General features: G+C 40.9%; 1 protein-coding gene across 3 annotated transcripts in view; it reads right to left on the reverse strand.

Moving 5' to 3' along the window:
* Positions 1-18690, reverse strand: part of GALNT1 (polypeptide N-acetylgalactosaminyltransferase 1) — a 123911-nt gene that overhangs the window by 59067 nt on the left and 46154 nt on the right. For all 3 annotated transcript variants that reach the window (XM_070778747.1, XM_070778746.1, XM_070778745.1), the window contains one exon: positions 10266-10509. In XM_070778747.1, coding sequence (XP_070634848.1) covers positions 10266-10404 — 139 coding nt within the window. In that variant the 5' untranslated portion in view covers positions 10405-10509. The remainder of the gene's footprint in view (positions 1-10265; positions 10510-18690) is intronic.

Here is an 18690-nt window from a genome sequence, read left to right on the forward strand (position 1 = left end):
CCTGCAGTGTGTTTTTAAGGCATCCCCCCCAAAGTCTCTGGATGGAAATGTCTGAAGACATCACGGCAGTAGATGAACCAGGAGTTCTCTTCAGACAGGCTTTAGGCTTTGTCTGACCGAAAACAACTCTTGTCGGCAAAGCTGGCCTACAGGATGACTGTCCAGAGCAGGTACAAAGGAACCTATCCATACCAGAGCTGCAGAATATTACTCACTATGCCTTCAACATAAAACATAAACAGAACATAAAATCTGTTTTAAAGAACTATCAAGGAAAAAATGGTGTATAATAATTGTCCCCATTCTCAGAGCTTAGAAACTGCGATTTCAGGAAGGAAGTTAAAACATTAGGAAATAACTTGAAAAATCATAGGAAACTCCTGTAATACAATTTTAAAAAACAAATCCTATCTAATGTTTGCCAACTAAGCTCTTTAAATATAAGAATTTTTAAAAAATTCTCAGTGACAAAAATTTTTAATGACAAGTATAATGAAAACTGTAAGTACAGAAACACAATGCTCATATAAACTTTTAAAACTTAAAAAACCATAAATTATTAAACTCTCAGAGTCAATTTCTACTTACCTGTCTCTGAAAATAAAGAGCAATGAACAGATTTGGGGATTGGGACACTCAGGGGTCAGTACAAAGCACTGGAGTTCTGGAAGTCACACTTTTGTGCATGGCACAGACAAAGAGTAGGTGGGAGACATCTAGTGGCCCTGGTTATAAATATCCTTCAGTTACCTGTGCCCTATTTTAGTATAAGATGATGCTTTAAAGAAAAGTTAAAATGGAAACATTCTCACACTGCTCGGTTTTTAAATTTTTAATTGAGTATTAAGTTATACAGAACACCATCTGTAATATAGTTTTGCCTGAGGCAAGGTGAGGTGGAGTAGATTCTGAATGTAATTAAGTCCCTGGACCCACTTATCAATTCACAGGAAATACTACTGGGGACTGAGGACATGATTTAAAACAAACATTAACGGAATGCAAATCCTGACTGTGGAAAACTGGAGAAAAGAAAACAGTTTCTTCTTCTTCAACAACAACCAACAAAGCAGGGTGGAGAGGATAAAAAGAAAGAGGTACCATGTAGCTATGCCACAAGACTAGCTTTGCACTGACAGCTGTTAAAGACATGATGGATATGTGGAAGCTGCTCAGTCATGTCTGACTCTTTGTGACTCCATGGATTATACAATCCATGGAATTCTCCAGGCCAGACTGCCTGAGTGGGTAGCCTTCCCTTTCTCCAGATGATGGGTATGCTGCTGCTGCCTACTGCTGCTAAGTTGCTTCAGTCGTGTCCGACTCTGTGCGACCCCATAGATGGCAGCCCACCAGGCTCCCCCATCCCTGGGATTCTCCAGGCAAGAACACTGAAGTGGGTTGCCATTTCCTTCTCCAATGCATGAAAGTGAAAAGTGAAAGTGAAGTCGCTCAGTCTTGCCCGACTCTTAGCGACCCCATGGACTGCAGCCTACCAGGCTCCTCCGTCCATGGGATTTTCCAGGCAAGAGTACTGGAGTGGGGTGCCATTGCCTTCTCTGGATGATAGGTATATGGGAGATCAATTTTCTGTTTTCTCTAATTTTGTTTATGCTTCAAATTTTCCATGAGGATTGGGGGAGTATGAAGGAGCACTCAAGAAATTACAGTAATAACTAGTAAGACTAGTAAGTATAAACTTGATTGCTTATAGCCTAAGAGACTGTATGACCAGAAAATTAAAATCCTGCCCCATCATAGTGAACTCCAGCCTGGAAGTCTTAAAGAATTGGGCAAAACTGTACAACATACAAAATCTTCCTGGCTATAATACTTTACAAATTTGATCAGCTGGTACTTATTAACAACCCGAATATCTAGTATAATACCCACATTACATACTTTACCCCACTGATACATGTGAGTTTTCAGAGCCACATTTAAAATGACCATTAATCAAAAGTCTTGTAACTACTACTTACAGAACCCACCACAATAACTGAATTTAGAAATTATAATATCCCAAAGAATTAAAGGGGGACCAGTAAAGTAACCCACTTTAGTATTCTTGCATCAAAATCCCATGGACGGAGGAGCCTGGTAGGCTGCAGTCCATGGGGTCGCTCGCTAAGAGTTGGGCACGACTGAGCGACTTCACTTTCACTTTTCACTTTCATGCATTGGAGAAGGAAATGGCAACCCACTCCAGTATTCTTGCCTGGAGAATTCCAGGGACAGAGGAGCCTGTTGGGCTGCCGTCTATGGGGTCACACAGAGTTGGACACGACTGAAGTGACTTACAGCAGCAGTAAACTAATTTTCTTTGGCAAAGATGCCAGGATAAAATGAAATTAGTTAATGAATATTTTTATTACTAACACACTTGCAAAAAGCAACTAACAAAAAAGATAGTAAGTATTAACTTCCCTTGTTTTCTACTTACCAGTCTTTCATGTAAATTAAAAAAGAGATCAGTGAAACTTGTTTGAAAGCAATGGAAATGGGTTTGGATATTATCATTTTCCTGAACTGAAAAAAATACTTTCTTTGGCATAAAATTTCATTATGTAGATAATTTCTAAGAATAAAATCAGCTTTGACAAGGGGGTAACTAAGTGTTGTTCTGAAGTATTATGTGAAAACACAATACTAACATTTTATTGTATACTTCAGCTAAACTTCATCTACATGACAAGGTAGAAATTTTTCATTTCTTAGAAAATTTAATTATAAAAAAAAACTACAAGCTCACTCTGACTGCTGCCAAATGAGATTTACATATACAAACCACATGACATACCTTAGCTTTAACACAGCTTACAAATTTCTACAATTTGTATTTTCTCATGGAAGTAGAATAAACCCTGGTGGTTCAGTCATAAACAATCTGTCTGCAGTGCAGGAGACCCAGATTCGACCCCTGGGTCAGGAAGATCACCTGGTGAAGGAAATGACTGCCCACTCCAGTATTCTTACCTGGAGAATTCCACAGACAGAGGAGTCTGGTAGGCTACAGTTCATGGGGTCACAAAAAGTCTGACATGACTGACTGACTAACACTTCCACTTTTTCAAAGTTACAGGATATCCATTTGGGAAGATAAAAAGCTAAAAGCATTTCTCCCAAACAATTTTCTTAGGCGATCATAATTTTTCCTGTTTTTATGCACTATATTTCACTTACTCCAAAGTATTTTCCCCATATTTTAATATCTCTGAAATTGGGACTTGGCTTACAATGATAATTGAAATGTTTCTGTTTTCTTAGTGTTATATAAAATAAGTATTATATAAACAAAGCAAATTACCTAATTTTTTAACATTAAAATATTATTGCATATAACAAAATTCATTGATAACTCTGCTACCTCAATACCTGTGTTTTAACCCTTATTCCAATTTTATATACATTTGTAATGTGTACAAATAAAACTCTAAATACACTAAAAGTCTGTTAATATTTCTGAAAGCCTTTACTAACAATATTCTTGGACAGCAAGGAGATCCAACCAGTCCATTCTAAAGGAGATCAGCCCTGGGATTTCTTTGGAAGGAATGATGCTAAAGCTGAAACTCCAGTACTTTGGCCACCTCATGCGAAGAGTTGACTCATTGGAAAAGACTCTGATGCTGGGAGGGATTGGGGGCAAGAGGAGAAGGGGACGACAGAGGATGAGATGGCTGGATGGCATCACTGACTCGATGGACACGAGTCTGGGTGAACTCCGGGAGTTGGTGATGGACAGGGAAGCCTGGCGTGCTGCGATTCATGGGGTCGCAAAGAGTCGGACACGACTCAGCAACTGAACTGAACTGAACCATCTAAAGTTTCTTCTATAAAATATGTTCTCAAAGTCTTCCTAATGTGACAACTGAAATAATTCTAGCCTAAGCACGTAAAAACTTGAATAATCAGTATTTTAGTAATCTGAAAATCAGGTACCGAGCTGGCATAAAGGATTAATTCCTACTTGAAAGTGTATCTGTAAAAATACTGAATGTTCTATGCAACATCCAAATCCATAAACTGAATGAGTTAATTCCAACAAGGCAGAGGAGTTGCAAAAATACTCCTAAGACATAACTTGTACTAATTTTATTTTTCCAAGGGCAATTTTATCTACTTCTCTAGCGAAAGAAGAATTTTCCTATTCTCAGAGTCTGGTGTATAAAACACAAGTAAATATAAAACAATGAGAGAGTACTGCTCAAGAACATAAAATAAAACAGAATAAAATCAACCCTGTGTAATCACCAGACAGGCCTGCTGATACGTGATGTAGGTAAGTAGTGAGTACATGTAAGACCCTAGGATAATCTGATGAGCATTATCATAAGGATAATGAATCCATTCTGCTTAATTGCACACAACAGTATAAAGAGCAGAATTTGGTAAATTTTACCAAATTGGCACTGTAAAGCAGTTCAGAAAGGAGGTCCTTACGATACTGAGACAACTGCTCTAGAGTATCATATCTGCTCATTGTTTGTTTTAATTTGGTTTTTCAAATGCCACAGAGAATGAAGATCCTGGAGACCTTATGTGTTCTAACAGAAGAGACTTATTCTTCCAGGTCACTGACTGTACCTGCTAATTCCACTAAGAAGGTCTACATCCTTCATGCCATCGCCTGTCAACCCTCTCCCAACTACTTTAGTGAAAGATCTCTTCATCGGCACCACAATTTCTCAGCAGCCGTATATTGAGAGCAGTAACCTTAGGGTTCCTACACTACTTGGGACCTCCAAGTGCCCACTGCACTGAAACCCCCCATCAAAGCAGATTTTTCAAACTGTTCTTGCTTGGCAGCCATGGTTCCCCTTCCCTTAGTCATTTCCCCACTCTTTCCCTTCAATCCCTTGAAACAGTTTGAAAAATGGATGCTTTAGGGCCCCATCTAGAACCACTGGCCTCTCGTAAGTCTCTCCCTTCAGCTATTAACTCCCCTCCTGGCATCGTACTGCTCAGCCTGCTCTCATCCTGCCGCTGCTGACCTCTTTCTCAGTCATCCACACCATCTTGCTATTTCCACATAGTAAATATCAAGTTTCCTCAACACAGAGGTCCCATCCACCAGACTTAAACCTGACTCTCCCACAAGGCCCACTAAGCTCACAACCCTCACTCACCTTCATTCTCCTTTTTTCAGGACACGCTGTTGTCTCTCACGGCTCCACACTGCGCTCTCAGACCGTATCTCCTTTACTCTGTACTTCTATACTTTGAATAAAAGCTACTCCTTTTCTCTGATGCTCATGTCACTAGTGGTTTTCAGAAGCATACTAACCTTAGAATCCTCTTCAAGGATAAATCTTTTCTTACGGTTTTGATACCCCACTGTCTCCTCTGCCGAGAGTTTGTTCTTTGAAGTATTACTTCATTCCTTTATATTTTAAACCTCTTCAAAATACATTAAAAAATACGTCTGTACACAGAAAACCAACCTTAGCTCCATTCCTTTCTTCTAACTATTGTACTCTGTGTGTCAAAGCTTCCTAAAAGGATAAGCTACACACCAGTAAATATCAAGTCCACTGGTACTGAAATGGCACTTTCTAGGATAACGAGAAACCCCATTAGGAAATGTATCACAACCACTTTTTCATCTCAGGTGAAATCATTGAACATCCATCCATCACGCCTGGATTTCCATGACCCTGCTCCCTCTGGCTTTTCCTGACTTCCAGGCTGCCCCTGACTTCCAGAAGCCTTCTCTCCCCTTGCTGACTCTCTGTGATCCTCTCCAACTCTGCCTGTCTCTGCTGCACACTCCGGAGCCCACAGTGCCGCCCACGTGCTCCACCCCAGCCACTCTCTGCTGCATAACGCGCCCCCCGGCCCCCAGCCCCTCCACATGAAATGCTCCAAACACAACTCGTCCTTCTGCCTTCCCACTGAGCCGCTCTGCCTCTGGGGCCCCTCCTCATACCAATTTACCCAAAGACAGAGACCTGAGAGCCATGGGAGACTTTTCACTTGCCCTATTACCTACATTCAGTGACTCTCCCTACTATGTAAAGTCCTCTATCTACAAACTTCCCATATATTTTATTGTGTGCCCCATTTTAGTGTGGGCCCCAAGAACTTCTACAAACTTTCCCAGCAGTCTCACAACCAGTCTCACATGTCTCACTCTCTCCCACTACATCAGCCAAGTGACCACTCTCTTCTGAAAGTCGGGATCCCATCAGGTTACTTGTTTCCTTCTTTGAAATCCTTTGATGGCATGCCTCGCCTACAGGATAAAGTGCAAAACCCTTGGCATGTTATAAAATGCCTTCTGCGATGTGGTCTCTGCTGACCTCCCAGCCTCGTCTGTGCTCTCTCCTCACGCTTTCCTATCCATCAACTCTGTTCTCTCATGTGCTTATCTTATGCATGCTTTTCTCCTTTGCTTGGGATGTATTCCCTTCACCTGTCAAACCTAACAAACACCCATGCACCCTGATACTTTAGCCTGAGTGTTACTTCCCTGCAGCACCTTCTCAGAGGTCTCACGGTGTTCCTTCCTCCCACACACCTCTAGTGTGCTATCTACCGTATCACTGAAAGTTGCTCAGTTGTGTCCGACTCTCTGTGATCCCATGGACTATACAATCATGGAATTCTCCAGGCCAGAATACTGGAGTGGGTAGCCTTTCCCTCCTCTAGGGGATCTTTCCAACCCACAGATTGAACCAGGGTCTTCTGCACTGCAGGTGGATTCTTTACCAGCTGAGCCACTAGGGAAGCCCAAGAATACTGGAGTGGGTAGCCTATCCCTTCTCCAGTGGCTCTTCCCGACCCAGCAATCAAATGGAGGTCTTCTGCACTGCAGGTGGATTCTTTACCAAATGAACTATCAGGGAAGCTATCATATCACTACCTGTCTATTTTTCTTCCTCTCCTACTGGATTGGGAGTTTCCCAACGGGAGAAACTATTTTGTACTGTTGAAATGTGTATCACTAGCACGTAGCACACTGCCCAGCACACAGCAGTTTACAAAACATTACAAAACATTGGTGAAGACCAAGTGTGTCTTCACCCACTGCAGAGGTCCTGGTCTGTCTTATGATTGTGCTTTTGCATTTAAGATAGAATACCATGAGTTCCCACTATAAATGGCAATGGGTTAGTGTGGAATGAGGGGAAAGTTAATCTGTTCCATTTGGGAATATTCTAGGTTTTTAATGGTGAATAGCAATACCTGCCCTCTGATTTAAATGTCAACAGAGTTACAGCTCTAACACCAGTTAAGGAGGCTGGGTCTTGTCACACAACAAACTTACTAAGCAGCAGGTCCTTAAAGGAAACCAGGAAAGTCAACAGATAGGCTGACCTTGTATAAAAGTATATCTTATTAAAAATTATGGGGAAGATAAAAATTAAAAAGTTAGGGGTTAGCTTAGGTATTCCTAAAATTCAGTGTTAGCAACTGAGACTAATTTTAGGCAAATTTCCCATAAAATAAACAGAACTGGTTACATAATCCCGTCTATAAAAATTATAGTACGTAGGCAAGTAAGTTTTAGATTATAAATTTTAAAGGACCAGGTAGATCAGATCAGATCAGTCGCTCAGTCGTGTCCGACTCTTTGTGACCCCATGAATTGCAGCACGCCAGTCTTCCCTGTCCATCACCAACTCCCGGAGTTCACTCAGACTCACGTCCATCGAGTCAGTGATGCCATCCAGCCATCTCATCCTCTGTCGTCCCCTTCTCCTCTTGCCAATCCCTCCCAGCATCAGAGTCTTTTCCAATGAGTCAACTCTTCGCATGAGGTGGCCAAAGTACTGGAGTTTCAGCTTTAGCATCATTCCTTCCAAAGAAATCCCAGGGCTGATCTCCTTTAGAATGGACTGGTTGCATCTCCTTGTAGTCCAAGGGACTCTCAAGAGTCTTCTCCAACACCACAGTTCAAAAGCATCAATTCTTCGGCGCTCAGCTTTCTTCACAGTCCAACTCTCACATCCACACATGACCACAGGAAAAACCATAGCCTTGACTAGACGAATCTTTGTTGGCAAAGTAATGTCTCTGCTTTTGAATATGCTATCTAGGTTGGTCATAACCTTCCTTCCAAGGAGTAAGCGTCTTTTAATTTCATGGCTGCAGTCACCATCTGCAGTGATTTTGGAGCCCAGAAAAATAAAGTCTGACACTGTTTCCACTATTTCCCCATCTATTTCCCATGAAGTGGTGGGACCGGATGCCATGATCTTTGTTTTCTGAATGTTGAGCTTTAAGCCAACTTTTTCACTCTCCTCTTTCACTGCCATCAAGAGGCTTTTTAGTTCCTCTTCACTTTCTGCCATAAGGGTGGTGTCATCTGCATATCTGAGGTTATTGATATTTCTCCCGCCAATCTTGATTCCAGCTTGTGTTTCTTCCAGTCCAGCGTTTCTCATGATGTACTCTGCATATAAGTTAAATAAACAGGGTGACAATATACAGCCTTGACGTACTCCTTTTCCTATTTGGAACCAGTCTGTTGGTCCATGTCCAGTTCTAACTGTTGCTTCCTGACCTGCATACAAATTTCTCAAGAGGCAGATCAGGCGGTCTGGTATTCCCATCTCTTTCAGAATTGTCCACAGTTTATTGTGATCCACACAGTCAAAGGCTTTGGCATAGTCAAGAAAGCAGAAATAGATGTTTTTATGGAACTCTCTTGCTTTTTCCATGATCCAGTGGATGTTGGCAATTTGATCTCTGGTTCCTCTGCCTTTTCTAAAACCAGCTTGAACATCAGGAAGTTCACGGTTCACACATTGCTGAAGCCTGGCTTGGAGAATTTTAAGCATTACTTTACTAGCATGTGACATGAGTGCAATTGTGCGGTAGTTTGAGCATTCTTTGGCATTGCCTTTCTTTGGGATTGGAATGAAAACTGACCTTTTCCAGTCCTGTGGCCACTGCTGAGTTTTCCTAATTTGCTGGCATATTGAGTGCAGCACTTTCACAGCATCGTCTTTCAGGATTTGGAATAGCTCAACTGGAATTCTATCACTGCCACTAGCTTTGTTCATAGTGATGCTTTCTAAGGCCCACTTGACTTCACATTCCAGGATGTCTGGCTCTAGGTCAATGATCACACCATCGTGATTATCTGCGTCATGAAGATCTTTTTTGTACAGTTCTTCTGTGTATTCTTGCCACCTCTTCTTAATATCTTCTGCTTCTGTTAGGTCCATACCATTTCTGTCCTTTATCGAGCCCATCTTTGCATGAAATGTTCCTTTGGTATCTCTGATTTTCTTGAAGAGATCTCCAGTCTTTCCCATTCTGTTGTTTTCCTCTATTTCTTTGCATTGATCGCTGAAGAAGGCTTTTTTTTTATCTCTCCTTGCTATTCTTTGGAACTCTGCATTCAGATGTTTATATCTTTCCTTTTCTCCTTTGCTTTTCGCTTCTCTTCTTTTCACAGCTATTTGTAAGGCCTCCCCAGACAGCCATTTTGCTAAGGACCAGGTACCTTCATTATAAAAGTGTAAGATACTTAAATATGGCTGTATACTCAAATAAAACATTTACATATAATTCCTAAAAATAGAATTATTGTTTAGCCAGATATTCTATAACTAACCAGACAAAGTGCATGGCCCAGAATAGCTAAATTACTGACTCACAATGCAAAGTCATTTTCATTTTGTTTAAAAATAAGTAAATAAAAGGAGGCATTTGTTTTTTGGTTTAAACACAGAGTCTAAAAGGGAATTTTTCAGGTGTCTCCTTCCTTTTCCACGCCAGAGACTGCAGTGTTCTCAACGCAGCACTGATTTTATAGTCTGATCTTTTCATAAGGTCTCCCTAAATGTGCTAACTGGAGCTATTGACAGCATTAACAAAATGAACTCACCAGACCACGTCTACCTAAAATAACTTCTTCCCTTAGGACTGAGATAGGAGGGCTAGAGAACTCTCTCTCTCATGCCTGATAATGCAATTTTAACGCTCCACTCAGTATTATGACATTAGGCTAATCTCCTGTGCAGTTTTGGTAGTCCCAGCTATGCGATTCCCTACATTATTTGGTAATACGACTTCCAGAAAATTAACTACTTTTAACACTGAACACATGAATTTAGCAATTCTATACATGACACTTTAATACTATTAGAAGAACCCACTGGAGAACTGATAGAAATATGATCATCATACACAGAAAGCCAGGGATTACTATTAATCTAAAAAATGTTAAAATTCTATAGTTCCCAAATTAGTTATTACAAACAAGTAACACATGTATCAAAACAGGCCCATTATTATAAAATGTCACTCACCATCCCCAGCAGGAAGTCCTCTCTCTTTTTTTTCATCACATTTGTTGCATTCACTGAAGTAAAGCAGCAGGAACATATCCAAGAGTACCCAAATCAAGGAGGTGGCTAGGACCACCTTGCAGTATGCAAATTTTCTCATGGCACTTTAAGTCAAATGCAAAATTTTAAAATATATATATATATAAATATACAAAGATCACGAAAATTATTCCAATCCAGTTTCATCAGAAATCACCTTCATAACCTACAGACAAAAAAAGAAAAAAGATTAACTAAAAAATTCAGAACCTAAAGCACAATCGAAAGATTAACATATGCATATGAAATTTTACCATGAAGAATAAGTTTTAAATAAGACTTCAAAAAATACTTGTAAAATATATAAAAACTGACAGTATCAATAACATGCAAATAACTCCTACAAATCAATATACACAATAAAATAGAAAAATGGGTAAATGATGCAAACAAGCACTTTGCAGAAAGGAAACCGGAAGAGCCAATAAACAAGTGAAAATGGGCTCGATTCACTACAATTAAGAAAATGCAAATTAAAACAGTGAGCGACTATCTCATATCCATTAAACACGTGGGGTTTTACTGCCTTCTATTCAACTGCTATATTAAACACTCAAGTAAAAACTAACCCATTAACTGCCACAGGGGTTTAAGAAATCAGTAATTCCCAGTCCATTTCAAACACTCCCCTTCAGTTCCATGGTCCAAGGATTTATATGAGCTCTCCCGGTCGCTGTACTGCATCAGTTTAACTGGAGTGATTCTTATCTCTCTGTCCCACTGAATCCCATTCTAAAAATGCTAGTCACCAGCCATTCAGAAACAGACTCATGGAAAGCGTAGAAGAAAAGGGCATCGAGAGATCTGAGGCCTGGACTTGGCTCTGACAGTAACTGCACAGACTTCCCTGAACTTTCCTTTCTATGTGTCCCACCCTCACCCCAATCTGTTACATCTTGAGAAAATGACTGGATGGACGGTTACCAAATATGGGACGGCTAGATCAAAAACACTCCTGGCATGCTGGCACTCGTCTGGGGGCGCACTGAAGCAGTCCCCAGGACCTCAGACGAGGAATCATTGCATGGAGCCGTGGGCACCAAGGCTCAAAGGCGCGTGTCAGTGCTGACCGGGAGATGGAAGAATCAAGCGCACTTGGGGTGGATGGAGGAAACACTCGGCACAGGTGCCCCCCACTGAAGCCAATGTGCAGATGCTCTGAAGGGCTGTAAGCTCCAGGGGGGCCCAGGAGCTTCTTACAAGGGCAGTTTATGTAGCATGAACCCGGGATAGATCAGAGAGTTTATCTATGAAAAAGATAACAGTTCTTTCCTACCTTACAAAGGGGCTAGCCAGCAACCTGAAAAGCACCCCAAAATACTAGGTGACACTTGTAACTGTGAAGTATTATTTCTGCTCACCTCTCTGGGGACTGTGATCTCTTGCCTATTGGTCTCCTTCCATCAAACCAACACTCCCCACTTGTACCCTGAGAACAGGGGTGCCACTGTCGGATTCTTGCCTCAAGTCCCTCACATGGAGTGAGCAACCACTACTAACTCTAGTGACTAGGGTGAGGGCAAGGCCAAAAGGATTACAACGCGCAGTGTCATGGAACAACAGATCTCTCCAGAGAAGCCGATATACCATGTATTTCAAGCCACTTCACGTGCAAGGCTACCTCTCTTGGTCACTGGCAAAGCAAGCAGTCTAACTGCTGGTGCGCTATCTGGGACGCAAATGTGGCTGTGTTCTCTAAAACCTGCTGATTGTTATTTCTTTTAAGCTTACAGCCCAGAACACTTAAATGTAAGTCTTTATAACTCTGTACCCATCCCTGTTTAATTTTTCCAAGGCAGCACAATTAGATTCTAAAATTGAAGATGAAACGCAGTGGGTGTGTGTGTATTTGGAAGGAGAGCGGTACAGAGAAAGCAGGAGGTGCAGGGAGAAAGGAGAATAAAGAAGAGGCAAAAACCTCTGAAACCTTGGGGCAGAGATTCCTCAGACATTAACAGTAAAATGCACAAATCATTAAAAAATAAAAAGACTGCACGTTGGACTTAATAAAATCTGCTCTTCAAAAGACGGTTAAATAAAAAACAAGTCACATATGGGGAGAAAATATTTACAAATGACTCATCTGATAAATTACTTGTAACCAGACCACATAAAAAACTCTCCAAATACAGTGTTTAAAAACCCTAATCGAAAACAGTGGGCGAAAAGTTTGAACTGTCACTTCACCGGAACAGCAATTCAGGTGGTAAATGAGTACAAGAAAAGATTTTCAACATTGTTAGCTATTGTGTGTGTGTACTCAGTCAGATCCGAGTCTTTGCAATCCAGGGACTGTGGCCTGCCAGGCTCCTCTGTCCATGGGATTCTCCAGGCAAAAATACTGGAACGGGTTACCATTTCCTTCTCCAGGGGATCTTCCTGACCCAAGGATTAAACCCATGTCTCTTGTGTCTCCTGCACTGGCAGATGGATTCTTTACCGCTAATGCCACCTACTGCTGCTGCTAAGTCACTTCAGTCGTGTCTGACTCTGTGCGACCCCATAGAGGGTAGCCCACCAGGCTCTGCCATCCCTGGGATTCTCCAGGCAAGAACACTGGAGTGGGTTGCCATTTCCTTCTCCAATGCATGAAAGTGAAAAGTGAAAGTGAAGTCTCTCAGTCGTGTATGACCCTCAGCAATCCCATGGACTTCAGCCTGCACCAGGCTCCTCCGTCCATGGGATTTTCCAGGCAAGAGTACTGGAGTGGGGTGCCACTGCCTTCTCCAAATGCCACCTACTAGGGAACTGCAAATTAAAAACACAATGAAACACCACTATGCACCAATATAAACAGCTAAAGGAAAAACGAAAACTACCAAATGCTAGCAAGAACTGCTGTAACTGGACCACTAACACACTGCCAGTGGAATGCAAAACGGTACAGTCTCTCCTGAAAACAAAGTTTTTCTCCCATAAGAATCTTACTTAAGAGAAAGGATAATGTATGTCTACACAAAGACTTGTACACAACCTTTATATCAACTCAATCATAACCATCAAAATCTGGAAACAATCCACACGTCTACCACCTGGTGAATGGATAAACAAATTGTGGTACTCTAAACAGTGAAGGACTTCAACCCAGAATCCAGCAATCAAGAAAAACTCTCGATGTACATGCAACAACACTGATAAATCTCACAAGCCTTATGCTAAGTGAAAGTGGTCAGTAACAAATGGCTGCATTTTGTATACTACATGATGCCATTTATATGAGAGAGAAATCAGATCAGCCGTTGCCAGGGGCTTGGAAGAGTAGGGGACTGCCCTCAAAGGACAGTGAAAACTTGTGATGATGGGAAACCCGCTACTCCCAGCTTGTGGTGGTGCTCATACAACTGTGTCCATTTGTCCAAACGGGTATGACTACACTTAAAAGGGTGAATTCTACTGTACATAATAAATTCAACCTCAATAACCTTAAAAATAGGTAAATACAGAAGAGGTGAGGACCCTTCAAAGAAACAATTTAAATTTTAGGAGGATAACCGTTGTATATTTCTTCAAGTACCTTAAACACTATTACCAATGGGTTAAGTACCCTCCCAGTCATTCAGAAAAAAATCAGCAGTATGTCATGTCTTTTTTTTTTTAAAGTAATTGTATTATACCTACATATTCTCAGAACTTTTGGAATGAGTTCTGGGTACATGGTTATAGTACTACAGAACCAAATAAATTTTTTAATACTATTTATTTTTATTTTTGCCTGCGCTAGGCCTTTGTTGCTTTTCGCAGGCTTTCTCCAGCTGGGGTTTCTCCAGCCGCCTCTCTCCAGGGGCTACTCTGCGGCGCCTAGGCTTCTCCCTGCGGGGACCTCTCTTGCTGAGGTGCATGAGTTGCTCCAAGGCATGTGGAATCTTCCTGGACCAGGGATTAAATCCATGTCCCCTGCATTGACAGGCAGATTCTTATCCACTACACCACCAGGGAAGTCCACATGTATCATGTTTTAAAGCAACAATAACATCTATTTTGACTCAAATATTTTAATGTCTTAAATGTCCCTACAGGAGGAAAAGACTGAAATGTTTGTGACCATAAAGGGGAAGCATGAGAGATCTCTGTGGTAATGCTGCAGAGATTTTTTTTTAATTAAACTAATATGTTCAACAGACATTTAACCTCTCTTTCCACCATACGGTCTTAGACAACCAATGTCTTAATGATCACTTCAAAAAAGGCCTGATATCCACAAAGCTGTGTCAGAATGCCACATATTGTTTTACACATTACTACTCTTTAAAGAAGCGAGAAAATAGACACAGGCTGAGGTGGTTTCCTGGCTCATGATTCTGACTCTTGCTCTGCCCACCCTACCCCAAGGACTTCTGGTAATAGACCTAGTCCCATGGGCACAGGATAGCCAAATGACCTGGCCAGGCCAAGCACAGGCCCTCAGCCCTTCACTTCCCAAGTCACAGACTGGAAGCCCATGCTAACCTAGCGCTGCAGTCAGCTACACTGCCCGTCACGGAGAGAAAGCCGACCTGCAGTCCAAGAGGGCGAGCTCAGACAGAGGCACGCAGGACGAGAGGAGAAGGGTCCCGTAGTGACTGAGTCCCTGTCTCTTCTTTGGCTTTCGTGACCACTCAGGAATCCTTCTAATAATCCCCTTTTCCACTTATGAGAGTTTGAACAGGGTTCCTGACACACACCTGGGATGCGGAAGCGGGGGTAGTGGTGGGGCAGAGAGAGGAAACCTAAAGTCAGACAGGCTCTGGTCCACTTCTGAAGTTCCTCTCTACTAGTCAGAACAATTATACATTATGAGGCACACTATGCTACTTGAAGGGACACTGAACCGCTTATAAGTGGAAAACTCTGAAACTTGCTTTTCTTCTAACACTACATTCCTCAAGCCCATTCATGCTGCACGTAGTTGTAGTCCGTTCCTTTTCACCACTGTATAATGCTCAATTGGCTTATATTAATGTCATCATACACTATGGGGCTAATCATAGCTTATCCCTTTCATGCTTAATAGGCATGGCATTATTTCTAGGTTTATGCATGTTTCCTGGTACACATGTGCCAGGGGTCAGCAAACTTCTGCAAAGGGCCAGGCAGTAAACATTTTAGGCTTTGCGGGACATAACATCTCTGTGGCAATCACCTGAATCTGGGGTTGTACCACAAAAGCAGCCGTGATATGTAACCAAGTAAGTGTGACAGTATTCCAATAAAATGAAGCTTATTTATGGAAATTAAATTTGAATCTCATATAATTTTTAAATTATGAAATTATTTCTTAATCATTTAAAGATGTTAAAAATCTTTCTTTATTCATGAGTTGTCACAACCCTGATCTAGAGGACATACCTAGGGATATTAGGTCATGAGACTACACATATTTTCAACATGACAACATATGGCAAACTTCCTTTCCCAGATGTCTAAAGCAAAATGAGAACTCTGGATGTGTTATGTCCTTGGCAACACTTATTGATGTCAAACTATTTAATTTTTTGACAATCTGGTAAGTGTGTAATTTAATTTGAGTTTCCCCACCATCTCTGACATTTCCATTTCCTCTTCCTAATGTATTCACTGAAGTTTATTCTATTGGGTGAAGTTGTTTTGTCTTTTTCCTATTAGTTTGTGAAGATCTTTATACAGTCTGGATTCTAATCTGTGTCAGTTACATGTACTACAAGTATCTTTTCCCAGTTTATAGCTTATCTTCTTAATAAGAGGTGTATTTTGTAGTCCATATTTTCTATGTCTTAAGAAGTTTTTCTCTACCTAGAGATCATTAAAAATATTTTAATGTCTAGAAGTTTTAAAGTTTTACCTTTCCAGTGTAAGTACAGATTCAATATTATTTTCTTCCCTATGGATAACCAATTGTCTCAGTACTGTTTATGGAAAGTTCAATCTCTCCCTAAAAGTGTGCAATGCCAACTTTGTTGTAAGTCATGTTTCTGAGGTTCTACATTCTGTTCCATTGGTCTGCTTATCCCTACACCACACAGCATCTTAATTATAGCTTTACAACAATTTTTGGTACTAGGTAAAGCAAATATTCTCACCTTTTACTAGGTGAGGAGTACCTTGGCTACTTCTGACCCACTGGCCTTCCTTAGCTATGCTGACCACATCTACTGCAAAAGAAATCCAGTAGTTAAAAATGCTTACATGTCTATGGTGGAACAATTTTATTGTTCTGAGAAAATAAACCAATTAAAAATTCATATAAGTCATAAAAAAAGAAGTTGGTGATGAGAAGAGGAATTAAATTCAAGAAGTCAAAAGCAAAGTTCTAAAAATGTTCTTCAAAATGACATTACTAAAATAAATGTATACTATCTAAACTTTATGTCTACTACTTTGTTATTCCTTTAAAACAAAACAAAACAAAAAAAACCAGTATTCTAGAGTCCCAATCATTCCATGCTGCTTGGATATTTACTGAGTCTTGGCCAACTCTGTTCTTGATACCATGTCAGACACTGTAGATGGTAGGAGCATGAAGGCAATGATCCACACCATGGAAACTGTTATCACGCTACTAAATACCAGGGTAAGAGACACGCCATTCACATTACAAAAGAGAAACACCAACTCAGGAAACCTGGCAGGAAAAAGACATCCAGATAGGGAAGTTTCTAAACAGGTTTTATCAGACAGTGTAAGATACTAAACTTTGCTGCAATAAGGTTTTCTTTAAATTTTTTCTACAAATATTTTGTTTCTCTCTCCTTTAGCTAAAATCCTTTAAGGGCTTCCTGATGTCCTGCTATTTTGTTCTGAAGAACACCATTTGTAGGACTCATACCTGAGAGTTCTCACTAAAGAATTAAGTTAGGGAAATGTTACTTCCTCCATTTGCTCTGAGAGATTTATTCTGTATATCACTGCATCAAAGGTTCTATGAAGCCCTGCATCGAGGCAAGCTGCGTGATTCTGTTAACTCAGAACTTCTCAGATTCAAGCATGGAATCTTCCCCAACTACTCTTCCTTTTTTGCATAATAGAAAGCAGTTTTCAAACAGCAATAAATTAACTAGTGAAGACTGGCTTCAAATCCTGGAAGCAGGTAACTTTTAAGCTATGAGTTATTTTCTTTCTGCAAAATTATCTCTGTAAAGCTGCAAATTGAGTAAAAAAAAGAAATCCCATTGTGTTTAAAAGCCTCTCATGAGGCTGACTTTCACAGACAGAAGGTCAATGTGTAATTTTGTAATATGTTAATTAATTTAATTAATAAAATTAAGTTAATTTTGTTATATTTTTATTTAACATAACATATACCTGTATATAGTACAAATGAAAAGTGAAAGTGTTAGTCACTCAGTCATGTCTGACTCTTTGCAATCCCATGGACTGTAGCCCACCAGGCTCCTCAGTTCATGGAATTTTCCAGGCAAGAATACTAGAGTGAGTTGCCATTTTCTTCTCCAGGGGATCTTCCCAACCCAGGGTTTGAACCTAGGTCTTCTGCATTGCAAGCAGATTCTTTACTGTCTAAGCCACCAGGATTTGTGGACAAAATGGGAAATCCAAAAGTCACCATTATATATAAATCCCTAAAAGAAAAGAATCTAGAAGCCTCCCTTCAGGTAAGTGAAATCTGTCAACTATTTCCACTATCAGTTATTTTTTTTCAAGTGTGGAGTATCATATTCTACAGAATATATCATCATTAAATTTTGCATTCAGCAAATGCAACATTATTTCATGTGGAAGTCTGTGAGGAAAGAGTTAACACAGCAGGTGTGTTCTACCCTGTCCGTGCTAAGCCCAGGGGGATGCCTAGGGCCATGGCAATGACCCCTGGCCAAATGCTGAGAAGAAACTCCTGGAATGTTCATGGTTATTTGTTAAGGATGTTAGAGGTGGTGAGTCAGGATGTACCAGGCTGTCAGCATTGTTTAAAGAAATCATCAAGATTTATGACGCGCACCTGGTGTCTGGTCTGGGGCCCAACTCTCAGCTGCCAAAGCTAGCCACATGGCAGGAATACGCCTACGTGACCAGCTGGCTACCAACAGGAGCTCCAGGCTCTGACACTCATGTGCTTCCCTGACCAGACACGTCTTGTACATGCCTCTTATCATTCACAGCTGGAGGGGAACTCGTGGTCCTGTGATCCTTACGGAGGGAAGACTCAGAAGTCCACACCTGATCTCGTCAACATTCACCTGTTTTATCTTTTTTCTGCTGTTCTTGCACTGTATCTTTGGCTGTAATAAAAATGCAGCCGTGAGTACAACACTATGTTGAGCTGTGTCAGTCTTTCCAGCAAATCAAACTAGTGGGCAGTCAGATCAGATCTGATCAGATCAGATGCTCAGTCGTGTCCTACTCTTTGCGACCCCATGAATAGCAGCACGCCAGGCCT

Source organism: Bos indicus, chromosome 24, assembly GCF_029378745.1.
Source record: "Bos indicus isolate NIAB-ARS_2022 breed Sahiwal x Tharparkar chromosome 24, NIAB-ARS_B.indTharparkar_mat_pri_1.0, whole genome shotgun sequence".
In the NCBI taxonomy this organism is placed as follows: Eukaryota; Metazoa; Chordata; class Mammalia; order Artiodactyla; family Bovidae; genus Bos; species Bos indicus.